This window comes from Carcharodon carcharias, chromosome 12, assembly GCF_017639515.1.
Source record: "Carcharodon carcharias isolate sCarCar2 chromosome 12, sCarCar2.pri, whole genome shotgun sequence".
In the NCBI taxonomy this organism is placed as follows: domain Eukaryota; kingdom Metazoa; phylum Chordata; class Chondrichthyes; order Lamniformes; family Lamnidae; genus Carcharodon; species Carcharodon carcharias.
The window spans coordinates 40,905,460-40,925,615 of record NC_054478.1 but is presented as its reverse complement, the minus strand read 5'-3'; the positions used below and the strand labels follow the sequence as shown (position 1 = coordinate 40,925,615).

Genomic DNA, 20,156 nt, shown 5'->3' with positions numbered 1-20,156 from the left:
AAGTGTACTGAGGTCATGAAAGGCTCCACAAGAATACAAGCTCTTTAATTCTTCCACAACCAATACCATAGCACATTGCTGTTGTAACAATTTTATCATTAGGATATTCTAGTGCCAAATCTTATATATAAGACTTCACAATTCCTGGATGTCACATAACTTACAAGGCTGATTTCTCATATTTCAGACAACTTGGGTTCTAGATCAGCTCAGTTCAGACAGGGAGTCAAATAGTTACTCTCTCTGAAGGTTGTCAATGGGTATAAGGATTGGTGATAGCCCACTTCCCAATAGTGTTGAATCCATGAGATGACTTGTAAGTTTCATAGAAGATCTCCCACTGTGTTGTTCCTAGTAAGTCACAGAATATATCATTTCAAAAGTGAAAGAACACTCACCAAGTAATAGATAATGTACTAGTCTGTTGCAAAGTTGGAACTAGACATAATTTGGACTACCGTTTTAAGGTCATAAGGTCCAATTAGGCATATCGCGATGTTAATTAGAGACAAATAGTTGGCTCATGAACTTATCAAAAATGTGAAAGAGAAATTTTGCATGGGGTGACAAAATGTGACATCGCAAAATGTTGGTATTTGTATAGCTTTGATGCACCATAATGTAATCACTTTGAAATAAAGCTGAACAGCATTAATCCTTAGGACCATAGCATTTAATTCATGCTCTGCTCAATCACCTCATCTAAACCATGTTGATGATAAGATGCTGAAGGGAGGCACCAAGGTCTCTCACATGGAGGGACAAGGAACATTAAAACACAGAATCACAACTGGTCAATCCTTTGTGTCCTTTGGTAAATTGCCCCAGGTTATTGGCCTTGGAGTAAACCATGTGCCCATCTTCTCAGCTGTAACAGTGTCATACTAGGCAGTTAAACAAAGGGGTTAAATTGCAGAGGGCAACAGGGTCATTGTTACTTGAAAACTCCCCCATAAAAAAGAAAGCTTTAAAACTCCCAATGACCTGTCAATTTCAGTCCAACGTAACATCCTCACAATCACTCATGTAACAGCTTTTGTGCACTCAGTTTGAAATAGAATTGCCAGCTAACTGTTCTGGAAAGAAATCAGAGATTTAAAATCCAAAAAATTAAAATAGTATACTGTTCTTTCATTTGTTAGAACTCAAAAGAGGTTGTGAAAAACTGAAAAATGAGGAATAATGTGCTTGGAGGAAAGGATGTAGATTTAAACAGTGAAAGCTTCTTTCTTCTCATTCTGAAAAGGAAGCCCAAAGTACTCTCCACTTTTAACACAAACGCTTCACAATGTTCAGTGGTGACCTGCTGAGGTAACATCTTTTAAAATAATTGTCGACTTACCATTAGATGCAGTAGTAGAAAGTTTTACAGGAAGCATGAAAATGGTCTGTGAAAAACTAGCCTCAGCAGGTTTGTATGAAAGAACAAAACAATGTGACTGGGTGATTTATAACAAAAAAAGTATATAGTAAGTAGAATTTTCTACCTAGCTGCAAACCATAATTCATATTGATGTCTTATCAAGATAAAGTACCTTTTCTGTGAATGACCTGTGTGGTTAAATGATTTTGATAAATGCCAGTACATAACAGGTAACTACTTTACAAACAACCGAGATAAACTAGGCTTACTGGGAGATGAATGGTAAATCACTTTCCTTGACTATGTTTAAGCTCTACAATCTCCTTGTCACTGTATAGTCTGCTGACCTCAGGTGGAGTTGTTATAAGATGAGAGGAACCTTGGTTATTTACACTCTAAATGTGGCCACTGTTTGCAGAGAGAAGCAGAATTTCAGCTCCACAAATGTTCCAAAATTACTACATTTGCAGAATTTTGTGGATTGCTGGAAGATATTAAGAGTACTTAACTATGATGGTCATTAGCATGGAAACTTTCAATTTTGCCAATGATATTAACACCAGTTTTATCCTAGCTAAGCCCTTACATCAGGAAGGGGCCAACAGTAAAAGTGACATGAAATGTGTGGACTTGAGGCCAAACCATTCCAGCAGATTCCCACTGTAATTTCAATGGAAATCCATTAAATTGGCTGACAACTAGGCTGGAAGCCAGTTATGCCTGATCTCAGACTCGTGCTGAAGTTTCCAAGATAATTTTGTAGGGGTGGAGTGAATCATATGTGTCCTGTTCCTATTCAAACTACTGAGTAGCCTAATGTTAGCATCAAACAACTTTTGAGAAGATATATAGTATGGCTTCTTTCATTTTAATTGGAAAGTGATGGATGAGGAAATAATAAGGGGATAAAAGAATGAATTAAAAAGGCGTAATCTAATTAAGGGATCTAAAAGGCATTGTGGACCATTAGAGTTTCATTCTCTTAATTTAGACATATCATTGGCAAATATCTGTTGTAGATATAATGTACATCAGATAACAAATGTTTGTTTCAAGGATTTTGAAGACAAAACAATGGTTGGTGGTGGGATAGGAATAGAAGGGTCCAGGGTTGTTTGAGGAAGGTGTGATGATGACAGTTTTGAACGGGCCAGCTGAAAAAGAATGGTTCACCATGCCTGATAGTATGGCAGCTGAAAGATTAGTTGGGTGGTTAGGATTTTAATGAGAATGGGTTTGAAGGAGCAGAGATTGAATCTATTCAACAAACAAGCTCACAGTGAATTTGGGAGGCTTGATAGAATAATTGAAGCTATTGGAGTTCAGGGCAAGGTGGAGGTTTGACAATTGGCAAAGGAAAGAGGGGAAAACAGCAAAGACAGATGAAAAGATGGTTTCTTGCCACGTTTATGCTTAGCAAGGTACTGTTATGGTTTACCAATGTCTTCTGCAGGTTCTGGCTGACAAGGTAACTCTCCTGCTCTTGCCACCTGCCATAGGCATATTGGAAGGATTTGTAGGTTGATAATTAACCTGTTTGGCCCCATTATGAACACACCTTCTGTGGATACCACGTCCCGGAGTGGAATTCAGAGTGGATTCTGGCTCAAAGGTAGAGCACTATGACTGTGCCACAAGACTCCCCTCTGCTCTAGTGCTACCCCAATTATATAGGCATATGTGGGAATGTCCATTGTGAACCCATAGTAACAGCTTCAATGTAGAAGGCTGGGGAAAAAAAAGACTTTTCCTGCTGACACAGCTGAACGGCAGTTTGCAGACTCTTTCTTAGCTATATGGCTGAGAAAAGGTTTTTTTTGGTTGCTTCATCCAAAGCTGATGTCTCAAACTTTGTGGACATTGAAAGCCTATGAACTCAACCACTTCCTGCAGATAACCTCTCCCTTTGTAAAAGCATAGCTTCAGTAACATGCAATACTTGTATAAATGGCATAATTTCTGAGATCACAGCACTGCCCTTATTATCCTGTCATGTGCTACTTTGTGGGGAGCGCATTGCACATCTACTACCACCAGCTAATTGTAGCAGAATTTAGTACATATTCTGGCTTGTCTGACTTATGCAAATATGGAATTTCTTTGATCTTAATGATGCTGAAATTGAACTGCAAGTTATGCCACTTTCTATGTTGATTTTTCTGTGGAGCCTATGTTCATAAGTTGCAACGTAAAACCCGCCATAAATATAGCACTAACAATAAGGCTAATAGTGAATAGGCTGTTTGTTGTATTCTATCGCCATGGTGTCCTATTTTCATCACCTCTTCCCTCTATTCCTCTTATTATACGGAACAGGAAAAGGTCATTCTAACTCTTTAATCTTTCTGACACATGGAGGGGTGGGGTGGAAGGACAGGGGTCTGAAATATTTCACACATGTTGAGGCAGACAGCATTTTGGTTAAGTAGAGCATGGGTGTCAGCAAGAAATAATTCAAAACAACTCTGGAAGAAAATCCCCATCAAAGTCCAGAAATCTCAAATGCACAGATATCAAGGGATGTTGGATGTAAATCGATGGCAGTGCATTATTTGTGTGAATCCAGAAAATTCAGTAAGCTGGTCATTTGCATGGGGTTGGAGCTTGTAAATGAGTGGTAGATAATTTTGGCAGGCATATCTTGCAACTGGTGCAAACAAACGTGCCCATTTGCACACACCAATGGTGCAGTGTAAAACTGGCATTATCAGTTATGCGCAAATTTCATCACCCCAATTCTCCTGCAGTGTAATTATACCAGAAAGTTCCTGGAAATTCCAGGCTTATTGGACAAAAGTTTAAGATACGAGTATCTGATTCTGCCATTTAACAGCAGTATGAACTAGGCAGTTTAAGCTCTCTACTAAAATAATGGCTAGAGGAACTTAGTGCTTGTGTGTTAGGCCTATGTACAATAGTGCTGCTGAGAGGCTTTTCTATCTTACAGCTCTTTAAGAGTCAGAGCAATGACTAACAGGTTAACATCTTATGAAATCCTGCATCTAATAAACAAATTAAAATGAATGATTCCTGTTGACCTTGATCTCAAAACCTCTGTTTTAGACTCTTCTTTTATATCATGTGTTACAATAGACTTACTGTTTTGATTTTAAAGGCTCAGAAACATAACTGTGGAAAACTCTGATGGTAATCTGGGTCATGCATGCCTTCCATCACTGTCATGAATGTCTGGTATTAAGTGAACAATTGTTTAGTTAAAAGAACTAGAAGTGCATTCTGTTTCTTTCTTATTGTAGTATCTTTACTCAGCTGTCACTGCCGCATATGTATCAGAATGCAATAAATGTGTCACAAGGGACCAGCTGAGGAGAGATAACAGTTTTCAACCAGTATCCTAACTGTGGTCATTTCTCTCCCACAGAAAATCAGAATTATAGCCAACGTGTTCAGTGTGTGAAGAGACTGGTGAAGAAACTTCCTAAACCTAACCATGATACCTTGAGCGTTCTCGTTAAACATTTACAAAAGTAAGCACTGAAACATTTCTTTCTTATTTATGTATCTTAGCATGCAGGATTCATTCAACAAATTTAAATTGCATTACAGAAATTGTACAATTCAGGTATTTTGTACCTCTTATAACCACAGGAGAAGATTTCATCAGCTCATTATGCATCAGCAATATCCTAAATGCAGTCTTTAAAATACATTACAGAAATAGTGAAGATAGGAAATGTTCTGCTATGGTTATGATATCACTAATGCAATGTAACGAGGAGAAGACTACCTTCCAAATTATATAGTCGGTATTAAAAACAGAAAGTCATTTACTCTCAAGACTAAAGTCATGACAGCAAACGTCAACAACTTGCATTCATATAGCCCCTCCAATGAATAAGGGTACTTCTAAGAAGTGTAAGGCAAAATGAATACCAAGACAAGGAAAGAGTTATTAGGAGGGATGGTCAACGAGATGCATTTTAAGGAGATTCATAAAGAAGGACAGAGAAGTGGACAGGCAGAGGGATTTAGGAAGGGAATTTCAGAACATGAAACCTAGGCAGCTGAATGCATGACTATAAATGATGAAGCAAAGCGAGGAGGTGATGCACAAGTGGCCGGAGTTAAAGTAACGGATAGTTTTGGTTTTTGTGGTAGGGTTAGAGAGTTCAAGAGATAGGGAGCGGCGAGGCGATAGTCGATTTTAAATAAAAGAATGATTATACATTTAAGGCATTGGAGAATCATGGAAGTTATGTAGGTCATTGATAGAGGGGTTGATTAGTGAGAAGGTGCAAGGTAGGATGCAGGCAGAACAGTTTTGGATGAGCTGAAGTTTATGGCAGACTTAGAGTACAGAATTAGAGTGATCTAGTCTGGAGGAGACACAGACATGAATGTGAGTTTCAGTGGCAAATGCAATAAGATAGAGATCCAGGCAGGTGAGGGGTTCTATCCTACAATGCCAAACTTGCATTTACATGGCACTTTTAACATCCTCAAGACTTTCCAAAGCACTTCACAATTAATGCAGAACTTTTGAAATGCAGCTATTTCATTATGAAGGTAAATGCAGCTGCCAAACTGTACACACTAAAGTTTTAAAAACAGCATTGAGATAAATTATCAGAGTGTTTGTTTGGTGGTATTGATTGAAGGATAAATGTTGGCTAGGACATTGGGAGATTCCCCAGCTCTTTGTTGAATAGTGCCTCAGGATCTGATATGACAGAGGGGGCCTTATTGTCTTATCCAGCCAAGAATATAGGCTTATTTTGGTTAAACGTTGAGCTGCACTCAATCCAAAAAGGAATGATCAGACTATTAAATATTGTAGGGGTCTGTAAGAGAATACTGCAAACCTAATTCCTTATTAAAAATAATAATTTACAGCAGTTACAAGTCTGGAATACAGGCCTGTATGCTCAAATTGGCAAATTTATATTACTCCTCCCACTCTCAATGGATTGTTTCACTGACAAGATCTGGATTCAGCTGTGCTGTTAGCATTATCTGTTCAACATATGGCATCATCCAGTGGACCAGTGCATGCAGAAAAAGGAATGCATGATTACTGAAACAATAACATTTAAGAAATAAATTCCAAATACTGAAACTAATAAGGATCCCATTAGCTTCTACAATTATCAAGTATTTTCTCAGGGTAGGCATTTAGTTTCAGCTTTCTTTTTCTTCGGATTTTACTCCACTGGCATCTATTACCATAAAACTGATAAGAAAAAATGTAATGGCTTTAGTTAACTAAAGAAATAGCAATAGACAGGAACTGACAAAGATATGTTTTATATCAATATAATGTAGTCTTCCTCAGAGAAACATTGAAGATCAACAACTTTGCAATAAAACTACTAACAGTAGTTTTGCAGACCAGTTCTGAGGCATGATTGTCTGTATTAATATTATTATCTGCTTTATTGATGATCTAGGCTGCAATAAGTGGTCAGTTTGGTTCTGCAGGTTTGAGTCTGCTCCTTCAATGAATCCTATAAGTTGATTATTGCTAACTTTTCGGCTTTTGTAAATTGCTGCTTTTTTTGAAGTGCGTTGGGACACCTTTTGCCACTTAGGGAAAACTGTGACCTACCCTATCTGACTGGAGTGGCAAGAAAATAATAATAAAACAAATGTGTGGAGCAAAATAAAAAAAAGATGACAAGAATGAACTATACCAGATTAAAAAGCGAATGGTAACCTGCTGTCATGATGCTGAACGTGCAGGAAATCACTGCAATGTATGGAGAGAGCAGCACATATGATGGCATTGTGGGTAAATGTCCTGCCTTGAGGTCCTGAGACACACAGGTTAGGGTGCACCCAGGTGGGATCACTGGTCTGTGCTGACCTAACCAATCACTACAGGGGTAGCAGCATGGCTGCTCCAATTGGCTTAAGTGTTCCTGGGCTGAGCAGCGGAGCCAGCAGCTAGCGCACAATATTTATGGATGTCAGGTGAGGGCTGTGATGCCCTCTTTAGTTAAATCCCCTGATGAGTATTTTTTATTCATTCATGGGATGTGGGCTCCGCTGGCTGGGCCAGCATTTATTGCCCAAACCTGTTGCCCTTGAAAAGGTGGTGGTGAGCTGCCTTCTTGAACTGCTGTAGTCCATGTGATGTAGGTACAGCCAGTGTTATAGGAAGGGGTTTCCAGGATTTTGACCCAGCAACAGTGAAGGAACGACAATATATTTCCAAGTCAGGATGTGAGCGACTTGGAGGGAACTTCCAGGTGGTGGTGTTCCAAATTATCTGCTGCCCTTGTCCTTCTAGATGGTAGTGGCTGTGGGTTTGGAATGTGCTGTCGAAGGAGTCTTGGTGAATTCCTGCAGTGCATCTTGTAGATGGTACACACTGCTGCCACTGTGTGTCGGTGGTGGAGGGAATGAATGCTTGTGTGTGTGCTGCCAATCAAGTGGGCGACTTTGTCCTGGATAATATCAAGCTTCTTGAGTGTTGTGGAAGTTGCACTCATCCAGGCAAGTTGGGAGTATTCCATCAAACTCCTGGCTTGTGCCTTGTAGATGGTGGACAGGCTTTGGAGAATCGTGCTCACTAGACTGACACATGGAGAATAATCATTTGTCTGAATTACACAGGTGCTGCTATCATTAAGGTTGACATACACCATCTGTAAAATAATACTTTGAAATGATAAATGTAGAAAATTAGATGGGTTTGTGGTGGTATGGGAGTGGGGGCAAGGGTGCATTTCTTCTCTAGAACTGATGCTTCTTCCCTAGACAAAGGAAAAGGAGACATAAACATGAAAACAGAAATGTAGTGTACTAATGGATCACCTGTGGCATTGCACAAGGGGGGCAATTTTAGTTTATCATGTCAATTCACTATCACACCTTTTAACTGTCACACAATGTCAAAATAGCTAGAGAAGTCAAGATCAAGAGTGGCTGTCAGGTGAAGCAAGGTCAGAGGCCTGAGATAATTGAAACAGAGTGTGCTGATATAATTTAGTCCCCATTTCAAAGTCATATATTCTGTCCTTATTTTAATCTTTCAATTATATATAAAATCTCAACATTTACAATTGAAACTGCCTGTATAAACTTTGTATGCTGTAATTTTACCCTCCTACCAGTGATGGCACTGCACGACAAGCTTACAAAGGCAGTTTCCATTATAAATCTAACTATAGGAATTTATAATGTAAGAAATTGAAATGGAGAGTGTGCATATGGAAGCTTCTTAATATATGAATCTCCTCTGGTGTTGACAGATATTCAAGGCCAAGTGTAACCTTCAGATGAAGCAGGGTTAGAGAATAGGAATATTTGAACCAGGGCACACAGACATGATTAAGTTTCCATTTTTTGAGTGCTGCACGCTTGTCATTCCTTTTATATCACTATTATCAATTCATATATGGGAAGTTTCCTATGTAAAAAAAAAAAATCACATTGTGATTACACTCTCCCACCAGTGGCGGTGCTGCAGCATCTCCACAGGGAGAGAATATCATTTATGCATGACTATTTTATGTAAGTAATTTCCATTCTACATGCAAATTAAAATAGTATAAGTTGACAGGAAACTTGTGCTGACCTGAATTTTTAAATAAATTACACTCATAGATGAAATAAGGATGTATTAGTAAATTGTTACAATCCATGTAAAGGCCAATAAATTTTAGAAAGATATTCAAATTTCCAATAGAAGGGTCATGCAACAAGATTTCAAGATTTAAGACTTTTACTGTAATAAATTAACTAAAAGCAACATTGTCTAGACATAATTCTGCAGGCAACTTATATTCTAAACTAAAGAAAAGTTCCCTAATATTTAACTTTACAAATGACAGGGATCCCCCTCCATGCTTATACTCTACTCTGTCCCTTAAGTAGACACTTCATTCTCCAGGGACCAAGCTCAAAGCTATTCTCAGCTCCCAATGGCTTGCTTTCTTTTTCCTTTTCCAGCTGGATAGCTTATATTCCCTGAACTGACACTCTCAGTGACGGTCACCCTGTAGGTCCCTCCCTCTAGCCCAAACTAGGTGAATCTTCGAGTCTTGCTTAGATCCTCATGAAATTGGTTTCTTTTATCCGAGCAAGAACACCCACCCACATTATACATGGTGAACACTAGACACTAGCTGCCTCTTGTCTCTGCTCTCTCTCTTTCTCTCTTTCTCTCTTTCTCTCTTTCTCTCTTTCTCTCTTTCTCTCTTTCTCTCTTTCTCTCTTTCTCTCTTTCTCTCTTTCTCTCTTTCTCTCTCTCTCTCTTAGATTCTTGCAGACTGACCTGTCTGTGAGGTTCAGGGATCTCTGAATAAAAGTCTGTAACCCACTATTACAATGGTTTGTTATGGACTCTTCCCCTCTCAAAGCACATCTTCATGTCAATGTGAATCACATGGGCCTTGTATCCATGTAGAAATTCTAATTAGCTATCATCTAGACCCCAACTTCATTCCATCTTGTAATTAAATAGACTGTTTAAAAAACTGTTGACAAAACCTAACATTCCTATCACCTCCCTGTGACTTGAAGATTAACAATCTATTTATCATTAGCACAACTACATCACTGTTTACAATGTGAATATCTCGTATCTTCTTTCCAGTGAGACAACCTTACCCTGCCCCCAATCACCACTCCTTTAACTTTTAACAACCAAGCTTCTTGCCAGGCAGAGTTCAGAACAGATCACATGACTCCTTCATTCCTCCATTTTACTCTAAATTAAAGTGCCAGCCTCAAAACATAACAATCTTACAAACTTCATGGGCAGAATATTTGGCTCATTTGGGCGGGCGTGCACCCAACTTAAACAAGCGTACGCACGATGACGTCAGGTGAGCGTCCCGATGTCACCGCGCACTCGTGCGATATTTCGGTCAGCGGGTGCGCAAGGGAGTCAGCAGCATGCCCGCCGACAATTAAGCGGCCTATTAAAGCCATAATTAAAAAGGGATTTTTCACTGCCCAGCCAACCCTATGGTTGGCGGGTGGGCAAATCAGCCAGGCAACCTTTGGATTTTTTGCAAAACCTCATCCACTGGTGGGATGAGGTTTCGATAAGTGATTTAAAAAAGTAAAACTTTTGAGACTAATTTCTAACATGTCCCCGCTCATGTGACAGAGTCACCATGAGGGGACATGTTTTTAATATTTTTAAATTCCTTATTTTTTATTTTAAAAATCTTCAGCTCCCTGAGGCAGCTCTGTGATGCACCCACACGCGTGAGCTTCCACGCTTGCCCTTCTACCCCACCACCACCACCCCAGCAGCACGTGATTCACGCTGGCTGGCCGTTAATTAAAATGGCTCGCCCCCGCCTAGCCCGCCCGACGACTAGAAAATCCTGGCCCATATCTGTAACAAAATGCAAATTTAATTCAATTATCAGAAACTCTGCTATGCTGCAGTAGTTAGCAGTTGATTAGGATCTTTACATAAGGACGCATGTAACCAACTAAATGAATAAGTAGTTTTATACCTGGCAAAAAGAAAAAATTGCAGAATTTTAGAGAGTCTGGAATTTTATGAAACTCATCCTAAAGATACAATATAAACCCAAGTATGTAAAAGTGAAGGTCATTGCCTTATCTAGCATGATAATGATGCATAGCACAGATATATTGCTGATACATTTAAGAGGAAAGTCATCACACTGATGTTATCAAAGCCGTATACCTAGCAATATCTAGACTTTGGTTCATTTCCTTCTCAGATAAAGCTGTTTGTCATAGTTGTCCAACCCAGAATGTAGGTGGGGAGAATACAGGTTAAATGGTCTCGAAGGACGAAAGTATTCAGAAAACATCATAGTCATTTCAATATCCATTTCTTTCAATAGTCCTTCAGCATATGACCAAAGTCAATCAGAAATATACAGGATTGCTACTGAGAAGTCAGAATAGATGCTGATTCAAATCAGTTCTTCTATCTACTATGCAAAACAGATAGCTCAGCTTCAACCTTTCTTAACCATTCTTTTACATTAGCATAATTACCACTCCTTATTTGGTTTAGCCAATGCACAATTATTCAGCTTTTTCTAGACTTGATCAGTCTTTCTTTCATGTGTCAAGAAGCTTCATGAGCATTACACACCCAAGGCAAGGGGGCTGAAGATTAATTTATTTCCTCAGTAAAATCCTTTGCTGGGGGAGGGGATGGGGGTGGGGGTGACATGGGTGGTGGTGGGGGTTGGCATTTGGGGTTGGATTGAGGTCCAGGGCAGGAAGCCAATCATGACACCTTTGGAATCGGAGGAACAGAAAGTCTTTTTTTAATAACTGCTTTTTAAACTTGTCATTTGACAGTGGCTGTGAAGGGCCTAATGCCTGCCCCACTCATCGATGACTAATTTTGTAAAGGAATCCTTTATACCCCTGGTTAACATACTCAAAGCTCAGGGTGCCTGAAAAAAGTCCACCCCATGTATTTAACAGTGAGACCAACGTCCATGCAGATTGAGTGTGGGTTGCTAAATTGGTTTGATTTGCACTCGTTTTACACCCATATTCACAGGCACAACACATACCAATTTCTCCCTTAAAATATTAATAAGGGATCTAACATTGTCAAAGGGCCCCTTGATGAATGACCCATTAGACAGAGAAAAGGGGGCAAACACCAGACCTGACCCACTCAGGATTCTTCAACGGCCCTGTGACCACCAACGGAACGTAAGATTCAAAACTTATTTTCCTTCCTATGGAGCCAGAATGAGTAGGAGTGCTCCCCTAACTCCAGAGGCATCACAATTGCTCCCCACACCCTATCCATAGCCCCTCCAATCTGCTTCCCTAGGCTTAGCAGTAGGCAGTTGCCATTGAGCCAGGTGGCCTACAATGGAATTCTTACTTTAAGCCTGTAGACAAAACCAACACCAGCAGCTCAGTCAGAATATGTTGAGAAGGCCAATTGATCCTTGGGCATTTTGGTTGAGGCACATGCTGACTCATTTCTACCCCACTATTTTCAGACTCTGCTTATTTCTCTTATATAATAAAAGCAAAATATTACATTTTGTGTTGGAAATCTGAAATAAAACAGAAAGCACTGGAAATACTCAGCAGGCCTAGCAGCATCTATGGAGAGAGAAACAGAGTTAACATTTCAAGTCAAATATGACTTCTTCGGAGCTCTGTTTATTCTGGCTGAATAGCCACATGCTTTGTTTATCTGGCTTTCGGTTAAAGTACAAACTACTAATTTGTGTTAAAAGCAAAAAACTGTGGATGTTGGAAATCCAAAACAAAAACAGAAACAGAAATACCTGGAAAAACTCAGCACGTCTGGCAGCATAGGCGGAGAAGAACACAGTTGACGTTTCATGACCCTTCAACAGAACTAAGTAAAAATAGGAAAGGAGTGAAATATAAGCTGGTTTAAGGGGGGGGAGGGGTTTGTTGGGACAGACAGCCAGTAATAGGTGCAGATAACCAAAAGCTGTCAGAGACAAAAGAACAAAGAGGTGTTGAAGGTGGTGGTATTATATAGAGCTATCTCTACCTTATCTGTCCTGTCTTCTACTCTTAATTAGCACATTCCTTTAGATAATATCACCACCTTCAACACCTCTTTGTTCTTTGTCTGTAAGTGGTTTGAGTGTTTAGCTGGCTATTTGCAGCATTTGTGTCATGAAATTCTTCGTGTTGGTTCGGCACCTACCCAGTAGAGGGAGAAGTGCTGGTGGATAATTGCACAGCCAAATAATCAGTGGAAAGGCATACAGAAGTCTGCTCACTATGTGTACTGATGACGAAAAATCATGGACATCCATCAGTGCAGGGGTTTTCCAATTGTATTCATTGGGAGATCAGTACCTTTGAAGGCAGCATCGATTATCATGTCCATACAGTTGTTTGTTGGCACTGATTTGCTACAGGTATATATGTCAATCAGCTACTCCCATTTTACCCTCGCCCACTATTTGAGGGCATGGCCCCATGATGCCAAGTTATCTTTAGGATCATGGCACAACGAAAACTTATGAGGCTTTTACATTCCTCTATATACTGTATAACTCAAGTGAGTTAAAGTTGGCCATGACTGAATCTTGAACTTTGACCCCAAAGACTCCATTGCAACAATGGGAACACTCTTGAGGATTCCTAAGCTGCACCTTCCAACATTTTCAAACCAAAAGTACTGAAATTATTGGATGCACTCTCCCCTCATCCTATTCCACCACAACCCAAACATTTTGGCAGGATCAGCAGTGGAGGTCAGAGACACCTAGATCAAGATGTGCCACCATGTGGGTTTTCAGAAATATGACTCTTGGTAAAGATTGCATTATTATTGTGGTGGATAGATAGATGGAAAATCAGTTGATGAATGGGAGGTGGTGAAACCTTTTGAACTGAAATCTAGCAATCATATTTGCTTATCAATAATAATTTGATTATTTAACTAATAAATCACGTAACGTTTTTCAATTTAGCTAACTAACCTCAATTTGTGAGGGAAACTAATCATAGAAGGGAAGAATATCTGTATGAATCCAAAAATGACTAGGAATAACTGGACGTGAAATGCACTGACACCAGTGAAAATGGCAGCTCATTGAAAGCCTGGACTTAACAGAAAAATACTATAAGATTCACACACATAAGCCACAGGACAGATGATAAGCATTGTAGTTTTCCTATCTTAACCCCCACTTTATCTGCAGAGTTGCATCAGGCATAAAAAAGTGGGCTACATTGGAACCTTTGAGATCTGTTTGCTTTTAAACCAGTGCTTTCAAATTATACTGTGTACCTTTAACTTAAAAATAGAGCATCTGAGACAACACATTTTTTTATAACCACTCTTCAACTTTATAAGGACAGATGTATGTCTGCCCCAAATAACTCTGGGATACTTTTTTGGGAGTGCCTCCAGTATTGTGGGCGTCACACCCATACCTACTGATGTGGTTCAGCTTTACCCTGGGGAAGCATGAAATTAAGCAACTCTGAATCGTTTACATAGATACGTTTGATCTAAATTGCATTGAAAACCACTCCAAATTAAAAGCATCTGTATAAATGTGAAATGTTTGTTTCCTATGTCTGGTAGAAATAGGACTGACTCTGACAGGCACATGTTCATGTGATGAGAAAGACCACAGTTATACAGATCTTGAGGACATTCGCTTTATATACAGGAATGTCTTATCCTACATTTATGAGCATAATTTAGTTATTTTAACTTGCGTCCTTGTTTCGAATCTCAGAGTATCATGCTGTCAAGAAATAATATTAAATTATGATTAATGAGGAATCTCTTTACTTTGATATAATCAAAGCCATTTGAAAGATTGTGCAATTAAAACTGATGTAATTCCACTTTAACATAAATATATGAGTGCCAGCTTATTTTATGTGATGTGGGAAATGGTAACAAGTAGTTGAGTAGTCCTTGAACAATCCTGATGTTTCATTGGCTTGAGCAGAAGGTAACTTCGAGAATGCTTTCTACATTGAGGATTGCTTGCACTTTGTAAATGTGCCTATTTTAACCAAATGCTGGCTGGACACTAAGCAGATGCAGAGCAAGTCCACATTGTCCATTATGCAGCAGCCACAGTATCCTGATCATCAGCAGTTGCCAAAGGCAGTGAAAAGTGTGAAGGAGATCCTCTATGTAAAAAAAACCTGTGTCAAAACAATCTCAAATTTATCTACTGACCTTCAACATACCGGTAGATGTTGTACTTCTGACCCTAATGAGACATGCCTCAGGGAGAAAAAGCATCAGTAACCAACTGCTATATCCTGGTGTACAATGGTTCAAATTAGATAGTAATTAATTACTTACCGAATCTTCAGTGGTGCCTGTTCACATATTTTGGATTGTTGCCCATTTCTGTTGGTTTCTGTACTGCCCTTTGTTGGGCTATTAATTTTACTTGCTCCTCTGCATCAGGCTTCCTAATTCGTGATATCGATTTTTTTCCACATTATGGCTTCCATGTTAGTCTTTTCTAACTATTGTCAATCTTGATTAATGAACATTCATTAATAAACATCCTGCTTTTTGGGTTCCACCTACAATTGCTACATGGTGGTGCATGGAATCAATTAGGCTGTACAATGTGATTTATTCTGCTAAGATCTTGGTAGCAGGTCAAAGTTCATTGACGCTAATTTTAGCAATTGTGATTTTATAACAGGAATAATGGTTTCTCTTTTAAGTTTAGATTGGTAGATTTTTGAATATTCTAAAGATCTTATTATTAGAAGAACTGAAATCATAAGTCATTTGATTTTTAAACTGTTTTAGCTTTGTAAAATCAATCATAATTCTTCCTCAATGGGTAAAAATGACTAATGTCCTGAAGGGAACTGTACCTAAGCTCTTTTGGAATGTAATGTGAAAGAGAAAGAGATAATTTCACAACGTTTCACAACCTCAGGATGCCCCAAAGCCCTTCATCACCAATTTTTGAAAGGTAGTCACTATTGCAACAGAGAAAAAATACAGCAACCAAAATTGTATACAAGATCCGACAAATTACAATGAGCGAAATAATCTGATAGTCTGTATATTTTTTTGATGGTTTTGGCTTCAGGGATAAATATTGGCCTGGACAACTTTCCTGCTCTGCTTTGAATAGTAGCATAGGATATTTTACATCCATCTGAGAAAGGTTAGTCAGGGTCTAGCTTTAAAATCTCATCTGAAAGTAAGTGCAACATTCCCTCATTAACTGCACTAAAGTGTCATCCTACATTATCTGCTCAAATCTCTGGAGTGGGGCTTCAAAACATAACCATCTGACTCAGAGGTAAGAATGCTCCATTGAGCCAAGGCTTGTTAGATTACTTTCTAGTTGGATTTAATTGCAATCTCTAAAGAAAGGCCCAGTAACTATTCCACAATGCTTATGTGATCAGATTCGTACATATTTTCAACATGTTTAGTATTGGCAGTTTTAACTGTTCCACTCAGCTACAGGATCCTGTAACATTATCCGCCAACAAAGGTAATTTTACAACTCCAGACCACCAATGGGGACCCTAACCCACCATCAGTGAAAATTAATAATTCAGACAACCTACTGACCATTGGTTGGAAAATCATGGTCTGTGAATTCCTGAGTTTCTGATTTGTGCTGCCAGCAGGTGAGGTTGTGTGTCAGCTGCATGTACTTGTAAATCTACCCCCAATGTATAATTAACAACTACTGAAAATAAATGAAGCTGCAATACAGCCCATTAATGCCTCCCTTCTTGGCACCTAACGAAGAATGACATTGGCAGTTCCCTGGACCACACAAGATACTCCAGCTAAAGCCAAATACCATGCTGTACAGATTCATCATCACCTAGTTCCTTTTGTATTTAATGCCCTACATGTAAAAACCCAAATCGCATTTATCCTTTATATGGCTTTTCCCATCTAGAGTTATGTTTTTAAAGATCTGAGTATCTGCACCCCATTTCTCTCAGACTTTAAATCTCTATCAAGAATTGAAGGCCAATTTTAACTCAGCCCATGGGAGTGTAGCGGTATTAAAATCTCTGTGCACCAGACACCGCTCCATTGTCACTAAACCACCATATCTACTAGAGCTTTTCTTTTAATTTAGGCAGGAGTCTCATTACAACATGTAAATCAGAACCATAGGATGTACATTAGCACCACATAAGGGCCAGGAATTACCATTGCCAACAAAAGAGAGCCCAGCCACATCCCCTTCACATTCAATGGCATTGCCATTGATAAATCATTGTTGATAAAAAGCTTAGCTAGACCAACCACATGCCATGGATTCGAGATTAGGCCAGAGGCTGGGTATTCTGTGGCAAATGGGACAGCTCCAAAGTCTCTGAAGTTTCTTCACTCCATCATGACATGTGCCAGGAAGTTATGGATGTTTTCCATTTGTCTAAATGGAAGGCTGCTCACATACGCTACACCATCCAGAACAGAGCACTCATCCACCAGTTTAAACATCCACTCCCTCCACCACCAGTGGTATGGCTGCAGTGTGCACTATCTGCAGGGCAAGAGGAGAAGTTTGCATGGCAATGCCATCACTTCCATGTCACACACAAGCCCAGCATACATCATCACCATTCCTTCACCTTTGCTGGATTAAAATCCTGGAATTCCCTACCCAGTAGTATTGTACAAGTACCTTGACCTCAGTGACTTCATAGGTTTCAGAAGAAGGCCTGCCACCACTTTCCCAGAGGAAACTAGGTATGGGCAATAAATGCCAGCTTTGCCAGTGAAAAAAATAGGCCAGGCACTGATGATATGTTTAAATAGTGATCAGGGGCAATATTGGTTCTGCAAAAAGCCACTCTTATTATGATTGGGATGATTTATTCATTTAGCCGAGAATAGGAATTTTGTTAAGAAACTCCTCTGGTGGGAAGTAGCCAGTTATATTGACAGGGCTAATGGTGAATCACTGAATAGCAAAGAAGTCAGAAAGACAGACCACCCACTTCCTGTAGTCAGATGAAAAGAAGATAAACACTCATGGTGAAAGATTATGTCCAGGAAGGAATCCCAGTCTTTGAGAGGAAAAACTCACTCATCTTAATTACTGGGCATGCCCAAACCAAAAGGCTAACCAGGAAAAGTTAAGTTTGCCAACAATGCAGCATGGTTTCTTATTTTTCTTATGCATGAGCAGGGATTGATGATAAGTGAAGTGCCTCTTGATCATAACTGTTCCTCTGTACATATGCTTACCATCTGTAAATACACCAGGTTAACAATTTGTACCTGGCCTTTTCTCACTTAAATGGTTACAGTTTGGCTACTGACAGGTTGGTGAGGCACACGTAACGTCACATGTGAAAGTCACAATGCCCAATTCAGACCACAAGGGGGTACTATTGTTATTCCCTCGGGATACTCTTATCGTATGATTAAATATATCGGGCAGTGTGGGCACAGTCCTTCACGTAAGTCATGGGGATCACTAATGAGAGTGGTCCAGTCCCGCTGAACCCAGCGAATATTTAAGTCAGACCCAAAGACTACAACAAAGCAATATGCCCATGTAAAATTTGCATCTGTAACTTTTAATGCTAAGAAGACAAACAGTAAAAGGTCGCTACCTGTCAACACCCTTTTTAAGCAACCTATCCACTAGATTTTACAATAGTAGTTGCTAGGCTTCCATTAAGAATCATGAATTGTAATCATTTATGCACTAATCACTAGCATCAAGTATTAAATTAAATCGCTTTTTCATTTATGTTCTATTATCCATTTTCCCTCTTTTCAATTCCTTTTCTATGTTCTTTAATAGCCAAATAGGTGAGTTGGTCATTGAAACTAAACCAATTTAGATACCACTGCTTTGCAGTTTGGCCAGTAAGATGCATACATCACCTCATGATTGATATTGGTGATTCTGTCTACATTTCAGCTGCTAATTTAGGCTTGTACAGATTTTACAGCTGGTCCATATCAAAATGCATCATGTGGATGGTGCAAATGTGATTATGCTGCTTTTCCTGCAAAGTAAAAATGTTGCACTGCTGGCTTTAATCTATCTGAGAATCAAAATGATTCAAATCAGACTCATCAAAAAGCCTGATTCAACTAACCACTGGACTTCCACCCCCATGCTCAATATAGCACATGCAGCAAACTGTAATGTAATAGCTTGTGACACATGTTCTACTTTCGATGGTAAGGTGCTCTGTAAATTCAAGAGAATGTGCAATGAGAGAAAGATGCCATTAGAGAGTAGTGCTGAGCTTCATTTTTTAACATAAAGGTGAGACTGTTGAGCCCTTGGAGTATCAGAGAGAGGAGGAAAAAATAACCCCAATTCACCAGAGAATCATATGGCTCAAATGAAGCCAAACCAGGTTTGGCCACCAGAAGTAATTGATATATCAAACAGCAGGATCACTACGAATGTTCTACAGATTGTCTCTCAGATGATCTGAGAGATTGGACAGTTAAAACACAGAACTTATCACAATACATTATTGATTATAAATATAATTCTAACAGTGTTGCTGAGATGGTACAATTTGGATGCATTATCCAAGATCACTATGGAGATTGGATGGTTCAACCACCATGAAGATATCTTGGATGCATAAACTTACTCCACCACTGTCCAGTTCTTACACTTTGCCCTATATGTTGCACAGCATCATCGAGATTAGATATTTAATATTTCTGTAGAATGTCACAGAGATGAAGCTTAATCATCAGTGAGGTCACTTGCTTGGAAAATCAGAGATTCATCTGCAGAAAACAGTGGAGGTAATTTTAAAAGCAAAAAGATGAAAGCAAAATACTGCGGACGCTGGAAATCTAGAACAAAAACAAAAATGCCTGGAAAAACTCAGCAGGCCTGACAGCATCTCCAGAGAGGGATACAGTTGATGTTTCGAGTCCATATGACCCTTCATCAAAAGTAAGACATATAGAAATGAGATGAAATATAAGCTGGTAGAGGGGGGAGGAACAGATAGAACAAGCATGACCCAGACCTCCCTGTAGCTTGCCACTTCATCACCCCATTCTGCCCTCATGCCCACATGTCCGTCCTTGGCCTGCTGCAATGTTCCAGTGAAGCTCAACGCAAACTGGAAGAATGGCACCTCATCTTCCTACTAGGCACTTTACAGTCTTCCGGACTTAATATTGAGTTCAACAATTTCAGATCATGAATTCTTTCCTCCATCCCCACCCCCTTTCCGATCCCCCTTTTTCGAATAATTTATAAACCTTTTACAAATATATTTTTCTTTTCCCTCCTATTTTTAAATTTATTTTGATCTATTGTTTCATCTCCACCTTTTAGCCCATGTTGCTCCCTCCCCCCCACCCTCGTTAGGGCCATCTGCAACTAGCTTGTCCTGCTTG

The 20,156-nt window shown here is 39.4% G+C and overlaps 1 protein-coding gene across 3 annotated transcripts in view; it reads left to right on the top strand.

Moving 5' to 3' along the window:
- arhgap15 (Rho GTPase activating protein 15) overlaps positions 1-20,156 on the top strand; it is a 781,647-nt gene that overhangs the window by 719,581 nt on the left and 41,910 nt on the right. For all 3 annotated transcript variants that reach the window (XM_041201317.1, XM_041201315.1, XM_041201316.1), the window contains exon 13: positions 4,746-4,851. In XM_041201317.1, the coding sequence (XP_041057251.1) occupies positions 4,746-4,851 (106 nt within the window). The remainder of the gene's footprint in view (positions 1-4,745; positions 4,852-20,156) is intronic.